The sequence below is a fragment of the Emys orbicularis genome, chromosome 10 (genome assembly GCF_028017835.1).
Source record: "Emys orbicularis isolate rEmyOrb1 chromosome 10, rEmyOrb1.hap1, whole genome shotgun sequence".
NCBI classification, from domain to species: Eukaryota; Metazoa; Chordata; order Testudines; family Emydidae; genus Emys; species Emys orbicularis.
The window spans coordinates 54342362-54363373 of NC_088692.1; the positions used below are offsets into that span (position 1 = coordinate 54342362).

At 46.0% G+C, this 21012-nt stretch overlaps 1 protein-coding gene across 2 annotated transcripts in view; it reads right to left on the bottom strand.

Annotated features, from left to right (window-relative positions):
* Nucleotides 1–11573, bottom strand: part of UBE2Q2 (ubiquitin conjugating enzyme E2 Q2) — an 80976-nt gene extending 69403 nt beyond the window's left edge. The window contains exon 1 of one of the 2 annotated variants that reach the window (XM_065411501.1): nucleotides 11362–11573. In XM_065411501.1, the coding sequence (XP_065267573.1) occupies nucleotides 11362–11547 (186 nt within the window). In that variant the 5' untranslated portion in view covers nucleotides 11548–11573. Of the gene's footprint in view, nucleotides 1–10311; nucleotides 10363–11361 lie in introns of those variants that run through there. The other variant, XM_065411502.1, reaches the window with a different exon arrangement.
* Nucleotides 11574–21012: the final 9439 nt, after the last annotated feature.

Consider the following 21012-nt stretch of genomic DNA (forward strand, 5'->3'; position numbering starts at 1 on the left):
GCCACCAGGATGTCCAAGTTGCTGGGGCCTGTACTTTGAGAGAAGTCTGTGTCCATGTCCTCATCACTCTCGTCACCGCACTGCCGTCGCCTCCTCGCCTGCTTTTGCAGGTTCTAGTTCTGCACATACTGCAGGATAATGCGCGAGGTATTTACAATGTTCTTAACTGCCGTGGTGATCTGAGCAGGATCCATGCTTGCCGTGGTATGGCATCTGCAGGAGAGCAGAAGTTGCAGCGGCGGTGGATGACGGAATAGATATTTATGGAGAACGACGAGAGGACCTGCGAGGTGGATTCATGAGAGCAGGAAAGCAGAGTTGCAGCGGAAGCAGAAGCCCATGACAGCCAATATGGAGAAATCTGCTATCGATCAAGACAAGAGCAAGAGATCAGAGTTGCAGTGGAAGCAGTGGTTGGATGTCCAGTTTTGCCAACCTATTGCGCCATCTGCTGCCAGCAGCACCAGGACACAACACTGGCGGTGTCCCTTAGCTGAGCAGGCTGCGCACTTGCTGTGGTATGGCGAGACAAGAGCAGGAGAGCAGAGTTGCAGCAGATGCCATGAGAATAGATATTTATTCAGAATGACAAGAGGACCTGCGAGGTGGATTCATGGCACCAGGAGAGCAGAGTGGCAGCGGAAGTGGTAGTTTGATGACGACGGTTAGCAGTCCTACTGCACCATATGCTGAAAGCAATATGGCACCCGCATGGAAAAAAAGGCGAGAAACGATGGTCTGCTGTTGCTTTCTCGGAGGGAGGGGCGACCGATGACATGTACCCAAAACCACCCGCAACAATGTTTTTGCCCCATCAGGCATTGGGAGCTCAACCCAGAATTCCAATGGGCAGCGGAGACTGCGGAAACTGTGGGATAGCTACCCACAGTGCAACGCTCCGAAACTCAACACTAGCCACGGTACTGTGGACTCACTCCGCCAACTTAATGCACTTAGTGGGGACACACACAATCGACTGTATAAAATCGCTTCCTAAAAAAAACAACCACGACTTCTATAAATTTGACCTAATTACGTAGTGTAGACATATCCTTAGTTTGATTTGCCTATTGCTAACCCTGCTCCTCCTTATATATCCCTCTTATGCTTGAAGAGCATCCCAATCAATGTTTGCCAGCAGGGCTGGCCTTACCATGAGGCGAACTGAGGCGGGGGAAGGACGCTACTAGGACCCAGAGTGTAGAAAATTGTGTCTGCTGCTGGAGCATATGTATTCTCTCTGCTCTAGATGCACAGAGATGGTGGAGTGCTGTGCTGGAGGAAGGAGGGCACAAGAGACTTAACAGGCAGGAGAAAAGGTGAGAGGGAAGAACAGAAAGCAGCAAGAGCTACAGGGAGAAAGAGGAGCCGCCGCCTCTTATCTACCTCTCTAGCACCCCCAGGAGCCTGAACTGATTAACACCAGCTTCAGGAAGCTTCCTGTTTCCTGCTGCTTCCCTGAACCTACTGGAGGAGAATAGGCAGTCAACTGAAGTAGTAGGAACCAGTTAGGCCCTTAAGACGCTGATATCTTTCCTCACTCAGGCCCTGCTACCAGCCTGCTTATTTGTCCCCTTCAACTGAGTGTTGAGAGCCACTATAGCTGGCACAGAACAGCAGTCATGAGTGAAAGAAGAAAACCCCCCTCTGGGACAGCATTCAGAAGAAAGCAAGCAAGCAAAGGAAGCTTTTCCAGCTAAGCAGGAAGGAGCTCTCCAGAGATACATAGACACAAATGTTCACAGTGAGCCTTCTGGCCCCAATGAGGATGTGAGTGGTGAGGAGATGCCTGATCTTCCAGTCAGTCAGAGTGCAGGTGACCTGGCAGCTACTGCAGCATCCATATCTCCATCTCAAATGGATGTAACCATGCACATTCCTGAAGAAAAGTGTAGATCAGAGAAGAGTGTGGTGGAGGTGCAAGAAACAGCTACTGCTGAGTTTAGTTCCTTAAGTCTAGGTGATCCAGGACTGTGGACTCACTTGAGCAGTAGCCTCAAGGACTTCCTTGTACTGCATGGGCCACAGCAAGTGAAAAACCTCATGTTCCCCAAAGACAGACAATGAAAATAGAAGTTTCCATCCAACACATTACTGGCATAAAATCCCCAATGGTGACCAAGTGGAGAGGCCATGGCTTATGTACTCAAAACCCCAGAATGCTGCATACTGGTTTTGTTGCAAACTCTTCCAGTCTAATGTTCCAGTCATATTGGGTTCTACAGGAACAAAGGACTGGAAAAATCTGGCATGCCATGAGAAGGCAGCAAATCACCAGAGAGCATTCCATAGGTGGAAAGAGCTTGAGATGAGACTAAGGTTAAAGGCTACCATAGATGATCAGCATCAAGAGAAGATTGCATCAGTCTCTCTTTACTGGCAAAATGTTCTGAAAAGACTCATTGCCATTGTGAGAATGCTTGCTACCCAAAACCTAGCACTGTGTGGCACTTCAGATCAGCTGTATATGCCAAACAATGGAAACTTCCTTAAAATTGTGGAGCTGATGGCTGAGTTTGATGCTGTACTCCAGGAGCACTAAGAAGAGTCACTACCCAAGAAATGTACACACACCACTACCTTGGAAAAACAATTCAAAATGAGATCATACAGTTACTAGCAACAAAAGTCAAACAGAAGATTGTGGCAGATCTGAAGTCAGCAAGATATTACTCTGTTATTCTTGACTGCACACCTGACATCAACCGTACGGAACAAGTGACTTTAATGGTGCGTTTTGTAACAACAGAACCTAGTGAAAATGTCCCTGCAATGGTGACCGTCAGAGAACATTTTCTAGAATGTATTGACATTGATGATACTACAGGATCTGGTATGACAAAATGTGCTTCTTAAAAAGCTGGAGGATATGGGAATTGCGATAGCAAACATGAGAGGTCAGGGCTACGATAATGGTGCCAAACATGAGAGGAAAGAACAGAGGAGTGTAGACACAGATCCGAGAGTTAAACCCTCGAGCTTTTTTTGTCCCATGCAGTTCTCATTCATTGAACTTGGTGGTCAGTGATGCAGCATCAGCTTCTAGTGAGGCTGCTGAATTTTTGTCATGTAACTCAAAGCATCTATGTATTTTTCCTCTGCATCAACTCATCGATGGCAAATTTTGAAGCAACATCTGGGAACATCCTCTCTGACACTGAAACCACTGAGTGCCACACGATGGGAAAGTCGAGTGGAGGTGATAAAGCCTATCAACCACCAAATTGGGACGATAGAGGATGCCATAGTTGCCATTATGGAGGATAATGCTATGACAGGAACTGTTCATGGGAGAAAAGTGGCAGAGGGAAATGGAATCACCAGAAACATACATAAACTTCAAATTTCTGTGTGGCTTAGTGTTCTGATATGACATACTATTTGAAATAAGTGTTGTAAGCAAGAGACTCCAAGGTGTTGACCTTGATATATCTGGAGCAATGGAACAACTGGACAAAGCAAAGTCATACCTACAGTCTTACTGGTCAGATGAGGGATTTCAAAACGTTCTGAAGAGTGCACAGAAGTTGGCAGAGGAACTTCACACTGAAGCTATTTTCCCACCCATTCAAGAATACAAGAGTCACCGAAGAAGAAGACATTTTGATTACGAGGCACGGGATAATCCCATAAGAGACCCCAAACAACAATTCAAAGTTGAATTCTTTAACCAGGTGCTAGATTGTGCAATACAGTCAGTTGAAGAACATTTCATGCAGCTCAAGGAACACAGCAGTGTATCTGGGATGTTGTATGATATTCTAAAACTCCTCACGATACCTGAAGAATATAGGTGCACAAAGATGACCATACTCTTTCCAAATGCTTTTGTTGCTCTGCGCATACTTCTCACACTTCCTGTAACAGTTACTAGTGGAGAACACAGCTTCTCCAAGCTGAAGTTAATAAGAACACATCTATGCTCCCAATGACACAGGAGAGGCTGGTCGGCCTTGCAACCATCTCAATAGAGCATGAGCTTGCCCAGACTGTGGACCTTCAGGAAGCAGTTCAAATCTTTACAACCAAGAAGGCACGGAAAGCACCACTTTGATTATTCAAACAGATAAAAATGACAGTGTTTACTATGCAGATAAGAAAAGTTAAATTTGCTGTTCAGGCATTTGAAAGTTAAGTGTTACTTAAAATTTTTGAACAAAGCATTTTAAATTGTTAGATATTTTAAGCAGTTAGTCTATGAAGAGCAAGTATAGAGGTGTTAATTCTATTTAAAAAACATTTGCCAACAGTTATCACACAGTGGTGTCCAAGATATCATAGGTTTCCTTGAAACAAAGTAGGAAATAACTGTTTTATTAGATTCATTAATTTGGAAGTCAACTAGAACGATTTGTGGCAAGTAAAATAAAACCGCTAGTTCTCTGACATAAGGGCTATTATCAGTTCTAATACCACATCAAACAGAAGCAGCAAAAGTAGACATCCTTGCCGTGTACACCTTGTCAAATTAAATGGAGAAATAGTAATGCTATTTACAAAGAGTGTCACTTGTAGGGCCACATAGTGCACATAAAGCTATTACTCAAATTCTGGCTCAAATGCAATGTTTTTGATAACATGAAACACAAATGGCCACCCTAGGCCACTAAATGTTTTCTAGTTATCCAATGAAGTAATCCTAAACTATGTTTTAGTTTCTGCAGAATAAGTGAATAATGTTAATAAACCTGCAAAGATTACCAGTGACTAAGTTTTACAGAGACCACTTTGTCCGTGTTAGCATTGGGAAGCATTACTTCTAATCTGATTGAGCAAGTATGTAGGCTAGGAGGAAGAATGATCCAAAGGTTAGGGCACTAGCCTAAGATGTGGAGACCAGGGTTCAATTCTCTGCTCTGGGACAGACTTCCTGTGTGACCTTGGGCAAATCACTGTGCTTCAATTCCCCTGTAATCTGTAAAATGGGGATATAGTACTTCCTTACCAAACAGGGATGCTTTGAAAAGAACTATATTAAAGATTGTGAGGCACTCAGATACTACAGTGATGGGAGCCATATAAGTACCTAAGCCAGATCAAACTTTTACATTGTCACCTGATTTCATTAATATCAATGAGCATTAAAAAAAAAAAAAAAAAAAGCCTGTTTTGGGGGTCAGGTGGCCCCAATCCTGAAAATATTTACTTGCTTCTTAGTTCACACATGCATGAGTAGTCCCCTAGACTTGAATGGGACTACTCAGATGCTTACAGTTCGACACACGTAATAAACATCTGCAGCACTGGGGCCTATCATTGTGATGTCATGTGATATGTTGGGGCAATTTATTATATTAGAGGTACATTTTACAGAGGGGAATGAGAGCAATTTATCTGCAAAGCTCTTAATATAATCTTTAGGCCATGGATTCTTGCTACAGAGCAGCTGTAAATAACAAAACAGAAATTACAGAAACTACAGACGTTTATAAGCCTTCGTTCAGTTCTGGTGCAGTTGGAATTTTTTCCAAAAAAATATTGTTCTAGCAAAGTTTAGTTTCTCCAATTTGAGCTTTGCAGTGTAGAAGTGTATTATGCAGCTAGAAAACTCAGCACTCTTTGAATTTTAGTATTTCTGTTCTTGAATTTTTTGTTTGTTTTTGCAGAAGTGCATTCCTTAAAGAAGGAACACCTTACTAATTTATTATTCTCATACTTTGTTGCATAAATAAGATTATTATGCCTCCTTGCAACATGTCTAGCTCTTTGGAGTTTTATATATTTTAGAATTTGGGTATTACAATGTTTCCTTTTTGAAGAAAAGGAAACATGTCCAGTAACTTTTTCAGGTTGTTCCTTGTATTTATATGCTGCATAGGAAATAATCTGAACTCTAACCATCACTATAAGGATTTACCATCATACGAGAAGTTTGGTAGTTTCTTTTGAGTTGGTGGCTCATTCATTATGAAATGAGTTGTGTATAAACTGAGCATCCTTAAAAAGAAAAAAAAATAGTTTCCAAATCATCCCCCTTCTAGGTATTGCCTTTAATATTAATACCCAGAAAAAAGGGTGCACGATGTGATATGCCTATATATATTTTTGTCTGTACTAAATTGTAAAAGGATTGTGGCGTTAAAAGGAGAAATTCTGCATTCTGAACCCAAACAGATAACAGAAAAGTATTAGACCGAAAAGTAAAGTCCTTTCTCATTGATTGCAATTATCTCCAGACACCACATCCTTTTACATCTTTCATAGTAGCTTGAACTCTGATTTAGCAGACTACCTTTTCAGGAAAGGCAGAGGATCCGTCTTTCCATATGAAAAATAACCAAGTCCCAGAATAAGTCACCTTACATGATTTGTGACCAGTAGTACTCATTTGGGACAAAATTCACCCCATGTGCAGACACAGCTGACACAAGGACAATGTTCGACATAGGCCCCATGTAAGCACTAAGTAAAACTTGAGCGGTGCATAAGACTTTTGCTGTCTGTCTACGGATTAAATTTCATTCTTGGATAGACACTAGCTGAGACTAGAGTCCAATTTGTCCCTCCACTGCCAGCACTCTAAAGAGGTCTCATATCATACTACACAGATCTTTAAACTGTATATATAAAATTACTATAACAGGTAAATTTTTGTAAGTTAATTGTAAGAATAGGTGCAAAGTGTTCTGATAGAAATGTGGTTTTTCAAGTGTGTGTCCATTTAAGTACAGAAGTGAGCCAAGAATTTAAAAACCACTTGCAGAAAAGAAAATAAGAGTGCTACCTAAAACTCAGTCTCTGCATTTCAGATACCAGTTCATATGGGTAGTTCCTTCTCTTTCCGTGAAAAGAAAGCAGAACATCCAATCACAACACTTAACTTTTGGTACCTTACCAGACTTAGGCTGTGACATCTCGAATTGAAACTCTACAGATCTCAAATAAAGACATGTTTACGTTAGATGCATTGTTATAGAAAAGCAATAAACTACTGATTTTAAGTCCACTGATTGGCTTTTTATTCAAAACACCCCAAGGGGAGAAGAGTAAATCCGCATGGAATTTGTAACAGGCAAATTTTGTTCAGTCTGACTTTAACTGAGGTGCTGTCGCTAACCAATAAGGGAGCACAAAAAAGGTAGATGACAACTGTGGAGCAGAGATATTGCTCTTGGCACACAAGTGGGAATGTAAAGGTACATGGCCTGAACAAGTTCAATAATTAGATAGTTCTCAGAGAATCAGTATTTCTGAGAAGGATGACTCCACCCTAAAATGCCTCTTTGAAACTAATAGGATTAACTATTTAAGGTCCAATATAGATCAATCTCCTGGCAAGGGTAAAGCAAACAGTTTCCTCAAAATCTGACTGGATGCCTACTTGACCACTCCTATCCTATATCCAAAAGGTGATCAGCTATTAATTTAGTTAGATCTTAATTTTATTTCAGGGGTCTTTAAGAATTAGATGGATAACATTCCTGGGAAGCTGTAGAAAACATTGAGCTTTGGTAGTTCAACAAACTGATTTTCCAGTGAGATATTATTCCATGCCTTCAAAGTGAAAATGTCAGCTCAGTGGGAAATTCCAGGAAACACACTCTGCTAGTCAAAGTATGTCAACTCAGCACACCGAATTCCTTGTGAGAACCTATGTTTCTTAATCAGAGGTAATTTTTTTTAGCTGTATTCCCTCTGCTGTCTCTCTTTAGATTGGAGAGTGGAAAGAATTTCTCTAAGATTAATTAGAAAGAAATGTAAGTTATCAGATCTCCTTTAGGTCTTGGTCCAGAAGTTCTTGAAAGAACTTTGTTCCTTTGTAAGAGAGTGATCATTATAAATATTAATAGTTTTCATGCCCATACATAATGCACGAGTGTTTATATAGCCACCACACTGTACATATGGTACGACGGTCCCACAAGGTAGAACGTTTTTGCTAATTGACACTATGCAAAGGATCACATGGTTAGTTGCTATTTATTTTCCCTTATAAATAGGAGTCTTCTGGCATTCAGAAACCTACTACTGTGTTAAGTAGCAAGCATATATTCCAAACTGATTAGCTGGGAAAGTTTTTAACACCACCTTTTAAAAAGTAATCAGCTAATGTTAGTCTCTGTGACATCACAAAGGAGGAAGGAAATAAACATTTAATGGCCTATGGAACTACAGTAGCACTTGCCAGGAGTCCTCTTCCAAAGGAGAAGAAAATATCCTTGAGGATTTTCAGTATTGTGAGGGTTAAGTTGTCTAGGAAAGGCAAACAGACTAAAAGTTACATATTTGCACTGTAATTCCAGAGCCTGGAGATAACTCCTCCATTAGCAATGGCTGAGTTTCTCCAGAGAACCACACATGTTTACCATCAGCTTTTTATAACATTACAGGTTTGTGTGTGCTAACACTGTCATCAGAAAATATATTCTAGATCCTAGAATGCCTTGACCCAACTCTCTAGAAAAGCACTCTAGATCCCATGCAGGACAAGGGGTAAGAATTATAACTAGATACAACATCTAGAGACAAAGCTGGCAGCACTTCGGAATTAAAACCACAAGATTGAGTATGACTCTGCTACAGGGAATTCCCTTCACCACTTCAAGCCTTAATAGGAAGGCAAGTGCACACTTGTGGCAAAGCACCAGGCCTGGGAATCAGGAGACCAGGATTCTATTCTTGGCTGTACCACTGACTTCCCACGTGATTTTGTGAAAGTCAGCTTCTGTACCTCAGTTTCCATCCCCGATCTGTAAAACTGATTGAGTAAGTCACTATTTATACTGTGAGAATTTAAACTAGTTTTGTACAGCACCAACCTCCTTAGGCAGAAGTGCAAAATACAACTTCCAAGACGCTTCAACTCTTACCACTTTGCAAAGCAGAAGCCTTGGCTTTTCTGTTTGAAACAGCCATTTTCAGTTCCTTTGTGGCAAGGTCACATGCCACTTAAACCAGCATAGCTGAGGTTTCAGCCCTTTGGGGCAAGTGACCATAACAGCACAACATAGTAAACAGACACCACTATAAGCTGGGGAAAGCTTAGGTCACACTTTACATTATTGGTTTCACGCTCGGACATAAGACAATTAAGCAACTACCAAAAAGTACTAACCAAATTTCAACCTGGAATAAAAATATGTATGAGCCGCTGCCAAAAGTGACCTTAGAGGCAGAAAAAGGCTAGAAACACCACAGCACAAACCCAGAATCCATTGCTACTGGCTGCTTTACTACTTATCATTTGACAGGAAAAACAACCCATCATCCTGAACTGATGTTACATGGTGCAGAAACACTATCTTTTATATTCTTTTCAGAAACTTATGAAAGAGGTCATGCTCTCGGTAAAGTAGCAATCAACCTCCTCAGCAAAAGAGCAATAGTTTTCTATTGAAATAACTTTATTTATAGGAAGTCATGCAACTCATCTGATTTTTCTAGACATAGAGCTCCAAAACATGTTGCCTATTGCATTATAAAAAGTTACTGGTGTTTTTCAAAAAAAGTAAGTACACTTGGATTAAGTGCCCTTCTATTCAGCTACTTGTAAGTACAAAACAAATTCCATGACATTTAACTGGCAAACCTGCCAATCCTTCTTTTAAAATATGTAGTTTTTTCCCCCCTAAGCTAATTTAAGTAACTGATGATACAGGTAAAAAGTGGTTGATTCTATTATATTAAAGAATAATGTTAATATTGCAAGGCTGAGGATTCCTAATTTAATTAAATTTTCAGCTTTCAGTACTTGGGCATTTGCAGAGTCAGACCCTTTGATGTCTGTTTGAAGACACTTTCATCCTTTTCTGAAAGACAATGAATTATGTTGTCATCTTTACTCTGACCCCCCCAACATACTAAATCCCAATTTCACCCAGTCAAGCCTTAAAAACAGTCTACCTTTAAGAACAGTCTTGCCGAATAGACTGGTACGTGTACCTATACATGGCCCCAATGCTGCAAAGTGAACCTAGAATGGCATTCTACATGAAGTAGTTCCCATATGTTCAAATCCTTTTGCATGCTCAGGGTCTATAGTATTTCTAAAGCTGGTAAGGGGTATTTTAGAAAAAAGTTTACTTATCTATCTTTACCATAAGGAGCTTGCTCCCCAGTTTTACTCACTCATGTAAACAAAAAACAAAAACCCCACAAATAAGTTATTCAAAACACATCCCCCTCCATAAATTTATTATGCAAGAAAAGTATTTTATTCAGCAAGCACTCAGTTTTATCCCTTTAAATGGGCAACTATTAAGTTTCCTCAGTCTCCTTGCTAACTCAGTCACTTTCAGAAGTGAAATCTCCTATTCACCATTACACACATATTTTAAAATTGTATTTTAGAAAGGCAGATAAAGTAAATACCAGGCTGTAGAAGAAAACCAAAAGATCTGTATGCCTTCTGCCCTCCAAGCCCCAAAACAACAGTTAGCTTTTCTGTGGCGTTCACTTGGCTGGGTCACACAGAAAAGCAAGTTGCTCAGCTCAGGCCTTGGTTTTGTATTGCGTATTCAGTAATGTGCACACACTCCACCTTCTTCCTGGGCTTCCACCTTTTGGGGGAGGGAGCAAAATACTTACCACGTCCCACTAAAATCCTTTAGGGAGAGGTACTTTTCTCCCCTGCAATCTCCTTTTTCCTTCTCCTCACCCCATGGGTTTTAGGGCACAAAACTAACAGCAGGAACGGTGGGGATACACAAGGGGGTGGCTCTCGCTCTCTCCAGGGCCTACACTCTCTTTGTTTAGGGCTCCCAGCTTCTCCAACTCCCGAACTAAGAACCAGACACGCAGCATAACTAATCAAGTGGTGGGCAAAACCCCTTTCTCCCCCCATCCCGCAGAATGCCCCCAGGCTAAAAGAGGCGACATTTTCAGCGGAGAAACAGAAAGCGGGGGTGCTGATTCAATACTTTATGAAATGAAAAGAAAAGAAAGGGGCAGCCCGAATCAGTGGGGGGCAGAAAGGGGTGTTTCTCCCCATCTGTAGGGGAATCAAGGCAGGGATAGGCGAGGCTCTGAAGAAGGCAGGCTACACGCGTAGTGTCTCGCCAGCGGCAGCCCCAGTGTGTCTCAGGACCGAGCTCGGAGGACGCCGCTGGCACACAGCTGGCATGCCCCCCGTGTACTGGTTGCTAGGTGCTGTGCCCCCTTAGGCACTGGGTAAACTCGCCCCCGCAGGCGATGGATTCACCTGGGTGCCATATGCTGCTTCCCAATGGGGACGACATACCCCGGGGTGCTGAGTCACCCCATGCTAGGGGGCCGTGCCCCATACCCTAGGGGCAACGGCTACCTCTACCCCCTTCCCGTGGGTGCTGGGCGCCCTGCGCGAGCGCTGCGTGCCCCCACCCGCTGCTCCCGGCTAAGTGGGTGCCAAGTGCCCCCCTCCCCCGCCAGGGGCCCGGCCCGCACCGTGATGTTGCAGTGGATGGTGAGCGGCGCCGGCGGCGGCGGGCTGCTCCCCGGCGGCGGCGGCAGCAGCACGAACTGGCAGTGCAGCTCGTCCAGCTTCCAGGAGACGATGCGGAAGCGCTCGTGGTCCTTGTCGAAGATGGACTCGAGGAGCTTCAGCTCGGCCTTGAGCCCTGACACCGACATCCTGGCCTCATCTCCGGGCCCGGGCCTGCGCCACCTCGCCTCACGCGCCCCGCGCAGCTCGGCTCCGGCCCGGCCTGACCCGGCCGCGCCTGCTGGGCGGAAGATGGCGGGGAGCAGCCTGAGCCGGTGGAGGAAGCAGGAGCGGCGGCAGCTCCCTTTGTACCAGCCTCCAGCACCCTCTCACACATTTAAAAGGGCAACAGCGGAGCTAGCCACCCCCTCCCCAACCGTGCTGGGCCGGGCCCACCAGCCACCCCGCCCCACGCAACAGTGCAAGGGCGGCCCCTCCCCGCTCCGCTGCCTTCAGGCCGGGCTCCCTCCACGCAGGGCCCCCTACCCGCCACACATATAGCAGGGCAGGGTCTGTAACCCTTCCTCTCACCCCCCCCCCGCCCCCCAGGACAGCGCTAGGCCAGCCCCCTACTCACTCCCCTTCCCTAGGACAGGGTTCACCCCCCCTCCACACCCACACCCACACTGGCAGTGCCAACCTATACTCATCCCTCCTCCCCCCACACAGCAGGGCAGGATTCAACCCTCCCCCCCAGAGGGCTGGACCATCCTTGCCCCCAGATGTCCTCATCCCTCAAGCTGGGGCTGGGTTGGCCCCTTACCCCAGACATAGATTGGGGCAGGGCACTTAACTCACCCCTACCCTGCATGAGACACACACCTCACACATCAGGGCAGGGCCCACCCACCCTCCTTGCTCACTTTCCCAACCATAGACCCAGCAGGCAGGATTGGCCTCCTTCCTCCTATCCCAGATACAACAAGGCAGGGCCCTTACTCACTCCTAGCCCTGCCCCATGCACACCTCACACCAGGGCAGGGCTTATCTTCCTTGCTCACCTCCCTCCTCCCACTCACACACCAGTGTAGATCCAGCTCTCTAGTCACTCTCATGTGCCAAGTCTGTGCCACGCCCTAATCTTTCCCCCTCCCCCAGACACATTCACCAGGGCTTACCTGCCTCCCTACTTCTCCACTCATTTTTGGTTACACTTTTCCCCTCACCTTCTCATTTATGCACTCCCTATCCGTGGCCCCACAAAGTCACGGGACCTCCTGGTCAACTTCCTCTTGGCCCTGGCTAAACAGGCCGTCTATAAAACCAGGGAGAGGAGGTTGACCGATGGAGGTTCCTGTGACTGTGGGGCCTGTTTCCAATCCTCTGTCCGTTCACGTATCCGGGCAGAGTTCCTCTGGGCGGCGTCCACTGGCTCCCTTGACACCTTTGAGGAGCAGTGGGCGCTGTCCAGGGTTCTCTGCTCGGTGTCCCCGTCAGGTTCCCTTCTTTTGACCCTTTGACCGCACTCCTGTCCCTGTTTTTACATTAGTTGTCCCCCGTAATCATTTGGGTTTTAGGCCCTGTGGGTCCTCCCCTTAGGCTGGGGGGGGGGGATCCTTTAGCAGTGGGCGGGCTTATGCCCGCCCACTTCCTGAAGCCCAATTGGTACTTCTCCACTCATACACACCAGAGTAGGGCTAGCCCTGTACTTACAACCCCTCACCCAGCAGCCACAGGGCAGAGTGGGGTCCCTACTCGCCTTCCCACTCCAAAGACATATATACTAGGTCTGGTCCAACCTGGTCCACTAGGTCTGCTACGCACATCAGGGCTGACCTGACTCCCTACTCCATCCCCATCCACTAGCCCTACCAGCTTCGTGGTCCTTGCAAAGGGTTTTCACTGTTCTGTAACAGCAACTCCTATCATGCCTGACAAACTCACTAGCCTTACCAGTCTCCCACTCTCTCCCCCAGCTACGGTGACCATATTTTCCTATACTGAATATGGGACACATAGTAAATTACTTGTATTCAAGCGAGTTCAACAGTAATCAATCAGAACTATGCAGTACAAACGTTCAAATTAACATCAAGTTGACTGAGCCCCCATTAAAAAATACTGTGTAGTTGAATTATTTTTATTTACCTTCTTATCTTTAAGGCTTTAGGGTTCACACAAGGAGGGGTTACACACACACCCCTACCCACACACACACACATGGGGAGAGGTGACACACACACACACACACTCCTGTACACCTCTCTTACACGGGGGGGCGGGGTGACTGACCAAGCTGAACCTCTTTGCCCGGCACTCTCTACCCTCTATGCCTGGCTGGGCCCCCAGGATGGACCCGCCTCTCCTGGTACTTGGCACCGCGTCTTCCCTATGCAATCCGTGGGGGGCACACAGGGTTGCATGCCCCCCCCCCAGATTTCTGCCAGGATTCACACCAGAATGTGGCCAGCAGCAGCCTTTCGGCACTGTGCGCGAGGGAAGGGACGGGAGCTACTTCCAGTCACGGGGGTGGGGGAAGGGGGAAGGGATGACCTGGCCCCCATCTTTGCAGAGCTCATCTCTTCCTCCATGCTCCCACGCCTCTCTCCCCCCCCCCCCCCCGCCCGTGGCTGGAAGCAGCTTGTCCCTTTCTGCCCGCACAGTGTGGAAAGGCAGCTAACACCTCCAGGCTGTTGCTGGTCACTTACATAACCCAGGTGCCTCCTGTCCCCTGGCTACAGCACAGGCAGGAAGGGGTTAAGCCCTAAAGATGCATTGTGCACCAGGGCCCAGGGAACCTGACTGCAGGGGCTTCAGCAAACCAGGCCAGAGAGGGGCTCAGCAGGGCAGGGTGCCTAGGGGATGGAACAGACCCGTGCTCCCTGGAGGCAGGACCCAGGGCAGGGGTCTGGGGGGGGGGGGGGAGCGAGTGCTAAGCCCCTGCCCCAGGGGGCTGCTGTGGAGACTGCAGGTTTAGGGCTTGAACAGGCTAGAAATCGCTTCCCCCCAGCACCCCAGAGCTTAGATGAGGGGCAGAGAGGCTTCCCCATGCCAGCACTGTGTGGGGCTTTGGCACATGCAGGGCTTGGCTCCTCCTGGCCAGCACCCCAGGCCGGAGGGTCTTGGGCTTTTCCGGGGCGCCAGCCCAGCCAGAGGCAGTGGGGGAAGGAAGGAGCCTGCCGGCCAGGCTGTTAGTGAGCTGAGCATTCTGACCCAGGGCTGGTTCTCCACACAGCACTGGGAGCAGGATGCGCCCCGCCGGGGGGCAGAGGAGGGAAATGGAGGAGCAGCAGAGCTGGGGGAGGCGAAGGGGCAAAAGCAGGGAGAGGACAGTGAGAGGGGGAGCACATAAAGGGCTGATGGGTGCAGGGCCGGCTTTAGCACGTGCGGGGCCCCACGCCGGGACGCGAATTGTCTAGCGCCCCTCCGCCCCAACTCCGCCCCCTCCCTGCCCCATTGGATCCCTCCCCAAATCCCCGCCCTGGCCCTGCCCCCTCACTGCCCCATTGGATCCCTCCCCAAATCCCCGCCCTGGCCCCGCCCCTTCACTGCCCCATTGGATCCCTCCCCAAATCCCCGCCCTGGCCCCATGTCTTCCCCAAGCACGCTGCATTCTTCCTCCTCACCCCTCCCTCCCAGGCTTGCTCTGATCAGCTGTATGGCAGCGCAAGCGCTGGAGGGAGGGGGGAGAAGCAGGACGCGGCTTTTTTTTTTTTTTTCCGCTCCGCCGGCAGTCCCGGATTTTGCGGGGCCCTCTTAGGCGCAGGACCCCATTCCGGGGAATCGGCCCAATTGGCTTAAAGCCGGCCCTGGATGGGTGGGCAGCACAGGCGACACATAACCAGCTGCTGCCTTGCGCCTGCCTGTACTTACCAGCCACTGCAGTGCACAGCCAGTTCCGGCCAGAAATGGGGGGGGGGGGGCAAGGCCCTGTTGGCCAAAAGCCAGCATGCAGCAGGGGCTGCGCTGATGGACCAGCAGGGGGAGCGTCCGGCCCCGTCACCAGCATTGCACACTCACCCTCATCATCATCAGCCACTGGAACCCCCCACTCACTGCTGGTGGGAGGGCAGCTGGGATCCGGCCAGCAGCAGGATCTGCCAGTACTGATAGGGGGAGACAGAAAATACAGGACAATTTGCCCATTTTTAAGAAAAAGTCAGGACATCTGCAGGAGGTCTTAAATATGGGACTGTCCGCTTAAAAATGGGACGTCTGGTCACCCTACCCCCAGCCATCCCTGCTCTGCTAATCCCACCAGGTTGCCAATTTCCCTCTAACTGCTCCCCGGCTCACACACACACACTCTGCTGGGCTGCTTCTGCAAGCTTCCCAGTTACCCCCCCCCCATCCTGTTCTGTTTATTAGCAGCTTTTCAGTTATCCTTTATTAAACACAGTTATTGTTGTCTAACATAACAATGTAACTCCCTGCTCTCCATGTGTCAGTATATAATGCCTGCATCTGTAACTTTCACTCTATGCATCCGAAGAAGTGAGGTTTTTACCCATGAAAGCTTATGCCCAAATAAATCTGTTAGTCTTTAAGGTGCCACCAGACTCCTTGTTGTTTTTGTAGATACAGACTAACACGGCTACCCCCTGAAACATAACATGTTTGTTTCTCCCATTGCTTTCCCCATCCCCTCAAAAAGCCCATAATCTTCCTTTCTCAATGGACTTGAATTGCAGCTTTCCCAGCAAAATTAATCTTTTACGTTGATTTCACTATCCCATTAATTCTCTAGTCTTCCAAAAGGTTCTCCAGCATAAGCAGGGAAGTAAAGGTCTGAAATTTTGAATGAAAAAGGGTCTGACAGCACACCACAAACTATGAGCTCAATCTTGTAAGGTGAGGAGCACTCTAGCCCTTATCAAGCAAAACAGCTGTGCACCTGGCTAGCTTTAATCATATAAGTAGTCCCATTGAACTCAGATCAGATTAGGACCAGAGTTTTCAGCACCTTTATATCCCTCCACCACAGATATGTCTCCAGCATACAGAGAAGCATGGAACTAGTACCCAGCATGCTTCTCTACACTAGCAGGACAGGGCAATGTTGGCCAAAGGCAAACCTCTACTTTTAAAAAGGTGACATGGGGTCTTTTAGCATCCAGAGTGTGGACAGGACCTATTTTTTCAGGTTCCATTTGAAAGACCTTCGGATCTGATGAGGTTCATTTGTATTTCTAACACTGTATGAAGCTGTGACAATATGAATACATTAGATTATTATATTTCACAATCTATATAAATTTCTTAGATCGTGAGCCCCTCATATCAAAAACTTCCTGAGTGTTTTGAAAGCACCTAGTACATGGAGGGCAATGCTCCATATAAATAATACACAAGAGGGTTTATTTTAAATTGAGATTTCTAAATGTCTCATTTTGAAATAAAGTCCCAAACCAAATTCCATTTCTAAACACTCCCAAATGTTGAGGAAAGTTAGATCTAGATACAAACGATTTAGATAGTCCCACTCTCTCTAGCAGTCCAAACCAAAATACTGGATTGGAAAGAAACTCCGTTCCTTGGTCCAGCCATATGACAATAGAAAAGAATCACAGAGTTGAGTTCTTCTAAGACTGAACATGGAACTTTATTAGAATAAGGAAAACTATATTATCTCTAAAGCTGATCTATTTAGATTTGTTATAGAGTTTCTGCCTAGATCCTTCCCGGCCCCCTTCTGCCTGCCTTCCTGCTACAGATTTAAAGAAACAATACACGTCTACACAGACTCCACTCTTCTATAAATCTCCCGTAACAGTTATCTATATTTAGTTCTACATTGTTCAAGCTGCAATGTAATAGGACCTCCTGTGAATTCATTCCTGTGATAAAGACCTTCAGAACACATCAGGGATCCTTTGCTCTCTGGAATAAAGTATACTGCTTTAGAGGTGTATGAAGGTCTTCATCGTGTCTGATTCATCCCTGTTGGGCTGGGATTGTGTGCCGAGAGCCACATCTAGGTAACACAGGAGCCTTGAATTATTTGGCATCTAAAGTTAGCAGGGCATGAGGAGATAGAGATAGATAGTGAATGGGGGAGGCTTATCCATGAGGAGATCCTCAGGAATGTTGTGTGAGATTCTATCAATCACTCCTGGCATTATGGAGGCATCTGTACTGACTGCAGTCAGGGCTGCATTGAGATTATTTTAAGCAAGACTAAAATTCCTTTTTGCACACTTCAGTGATTGAATTTAGTCTCAAAATTTAGCACAGTGGACAGTTTTGACTTCAGAGAACAATTATACAATTTATAAAGTAAATATTTACTAATTTTTGTAGAGGTTAAATTTTGAAATTTGAATTTCTTTGAGAAATTTTGTCCTGTTTTCATCACATTTCTTTGGGTTCATCCAGTTAAATAGCTACAGACGCCACAACCTGTGCCCCCACCCAAAATTAAACACGAAAAAGGCAATTCCCCTTATTTAGGGTAATTTAACTGAATTTCACTAAGAGTAGCCAAAGAAACTGCTCAGCTCCATCAGCTACTTTTTCCTGCTACTGCTTTCTTGCCTACAGCTGACCAGAAAACAGGAAAAACATCATCAGAAATTTTGGTTTCTTTTTTCTTTTTTTGTTGAAATTTTCTTTCCATCAGCATTTTACAACCGGCTCTGTCCCTGACTCATCAGTGGCACATATGCCTAGTGAGCATATGAGGCTGGCTAGGCAGCAAAGGGGTATGTGGAGGGGAATCTCTGGGAAAGAGATGGGAATCTGGGGTGCCATTGGGGAGGAGGTGAGTGGATATAGACAGGAGAGGCAGAGTAGCACAGCTTTGTGGGAGTTATCAGGGGACTCTGGGAAGGGAATTATCAGTGAAGGGATGAATGTCATGGTTAGTCAGACAGTCTTTTTTTCCTGTGAATTCTGTCAGCTCTTGTTGCATTTCCACTTTTACCCCTCAACCTCCTACACATTTTATGCAGAGCGGCTGCTCTTTTTATTGAGACTCTGCAACCTGGCACAGGATCTATTTCTTTCTCTGGAAGTATTTTACAGATTGCTGCTGTTTGTCCAATTCACTCCCCACCCTTTAGAAAGGTTCCCACAGTCTGGGCCCCAATGCAGCTCCATGAGAGGGTTGAATTGGTTGGTGAGTTTCAGCAACAGAAGTTGTTGAGGAAAGAGCTGCCATTTTAGAAACAAGTCCCCCTCCCTTAATACCTTTGAGTCATCGAGGAGGGGGAGAAGAGGAAGGGAGAGGCTTATGGGATCTGAGGAGGAGTAAATTGGTTTTAATGAAGGAGGAGGTTATTTATCAGACCACTTGCTAATAGCTGGATCCCGGAACATGAACACACACTGTTATGGTTTTACGGAGGCAACAGCAGAACCCTGAGAACAGAAAAAAATAATTGCCATGGCCCATGTAGAAACAGACGAAGCCAAGAACCTGGCAGCTTGGGCACAGGAAGGTTCCATCATGAACAGAAAAGCAGTGGATCAAGCACAACTTGGAGCCAAGAGGGCTAGTGCCAAGATCCTCCTTGCTCAGGCTATGATGATTCAAGCTGTCCAGGTCACTTCAGGCACCCAAGTTTTAGCCAGGCCACTGAAACCTCTGAACCACTGCCCAGGACTCAGAGAATCAAAATCTCTGCCAGGATACTGAAGCCACTTTCAAATAATCTGAGGACACCAATGCAACTGATCAAGACATAAAAGGCACTGAAACTACTGCGCAGGGCATCAATGTAATTCCAAAAAACACTGGGCGACTCCATGCATATGGTGGATATGCAATAGCTTAGCCCCTCAAATAACTGGATTACTTACAAAAGATATAGTTCTCATGAAATGACATTTCAAAACCTATTTACATCTTCACCCAGCTAGGGCAGCTGGTTTTGCTGTTGCCCAGGCTTTCATGCAGAGGTGTTGGGGAGATGTCAGTAAGCACTTGGATAGCATGGTGATGAGCTCAGTATAAAGACACAGAGAGACAGATAGGCAGAATGGTCAAAGGACTGCAGAAGAAAATTTCAGTTACACTTTCTCTTAGCCCTTTCTTGCTCCTTTTGTGGCTAACAGTAATAGGGTCAAGTATCTCCTTAGCTAGGAAGTTTTTGCTCAGAATATGGAAGAATTTTGTTAACTCCATAACCCTAAGCAGGAAACATCAAACATTTTTTAAAGATTTCATTAGTACCCCTAGATCTGTAGCTCTGACTATTTTTTGTGAAGTGCTGAAATAGTCAGTAGGTCTCTGCAAACTGGGGCTAATGATACTTCTCTGCCCCAGAGGAAGGTTGTGGAGTTTAATTCATTAGTAGAAAGGTGTTATAGAAATGCAAAGCAATGTTACTCACAATATCAAGATGCTTTAGATGTGGATTAGACCCCTCTATACAAATGTATCATATACCTAACTGGGCATGTGCCAGCTTAAAAATGCAGGTTTGCCATCAAATATGCCCAGTATTCCCTCAGTATTTAAAAAACTGATGCAATATCTCAACAATGGATAAAAAATGCTCTATAACAACAAAGACTATGCAGTCGTATTCTAAGTGTGCGGACTAATACTGTAATAATAATGTAATCAGAAGGCAGATTGGAAAAAAGAAAAACTCCACCCCCAAAATAACCACCTGGGATGCTGCTCACAACAGATTGTAAAGATGTTCAAAATATGATCACACATGCCATCTGGGTTCCTCAGGCATGGCTCCTCTTCTCTGGGTTCCAAATTACACACATGGGCTCTGCTAGACTCCTCATGCTTGTCTTCCCCTTGGTAAGGCTCATACGCCCAATGGGGCTTATTGAGTTTAGAAAGAGGGGAAAGGAGGAGCTCAGATGCGATGCTGGGTTCTGTTAGATTCCTTGGACTTGACTGGTGGGAAAGGGGGAGGTGCCAAAATAAGCTGTTACACAGTAGATTATGCAGCTCTTCATACTGTGATCATCCCTCTCCTTTCTTATACGCTCTGATGAGCACTGAAATAGTTAACCATGTATCATATTCGGACATCTGAGCTGGTGCCCACTGAGATGAATGAGGCAGATCACAGAGTTATTGTTTCAAGTTCTGCAAATGCAGCCAGACATCACTGCATCAGTTAGCCTTGAAAACATGAACTGAATGTAGCTCAGCAACCAAAACAGCTAGGATCTCTCATAAAAAAAAAAAGAGTAAGCTTCAATTTTGGAGCATAAGGTGGTGGCACGAATGAGGTGCCAGTCACCATACTGGCTTAATCCAAGCCCTGAATGTACGTGTTCAAAGTGCCGTACAAACACTAATCATTCCAGTACCCCTGTGAAGCAGTCACAGCATGTATTACTATCCCATTCTTGGATGGGGAAAATCAGATCCAAAGAGCCTAACTGTGATCTCACTAACAATGGTGTAACTCAGCTGATTCCATTCGAGTGATTCCTGAGAGTGAGATCAGAATCTGACTCAGTGAGCAAAGCTGGGATTCATGCTAAAAGAAACTTAGTACCAGTTTCTCAGCTGCGCCCAGCTTCTGTTTGAGGGGAGGGTGCAACGCAGTTGGTAGAGGATCCCTAATTCCGGGGCCAGGGCTCCACAAGTCCCAGCCCTGGCCTCATCATAGATTAGAGCAGAAGCTGCTCTACTACACCAGCAGTCTCTGGCAAATCATACCCCCACTCCAACACACCCCCTATGCCAGTGGTCCCCA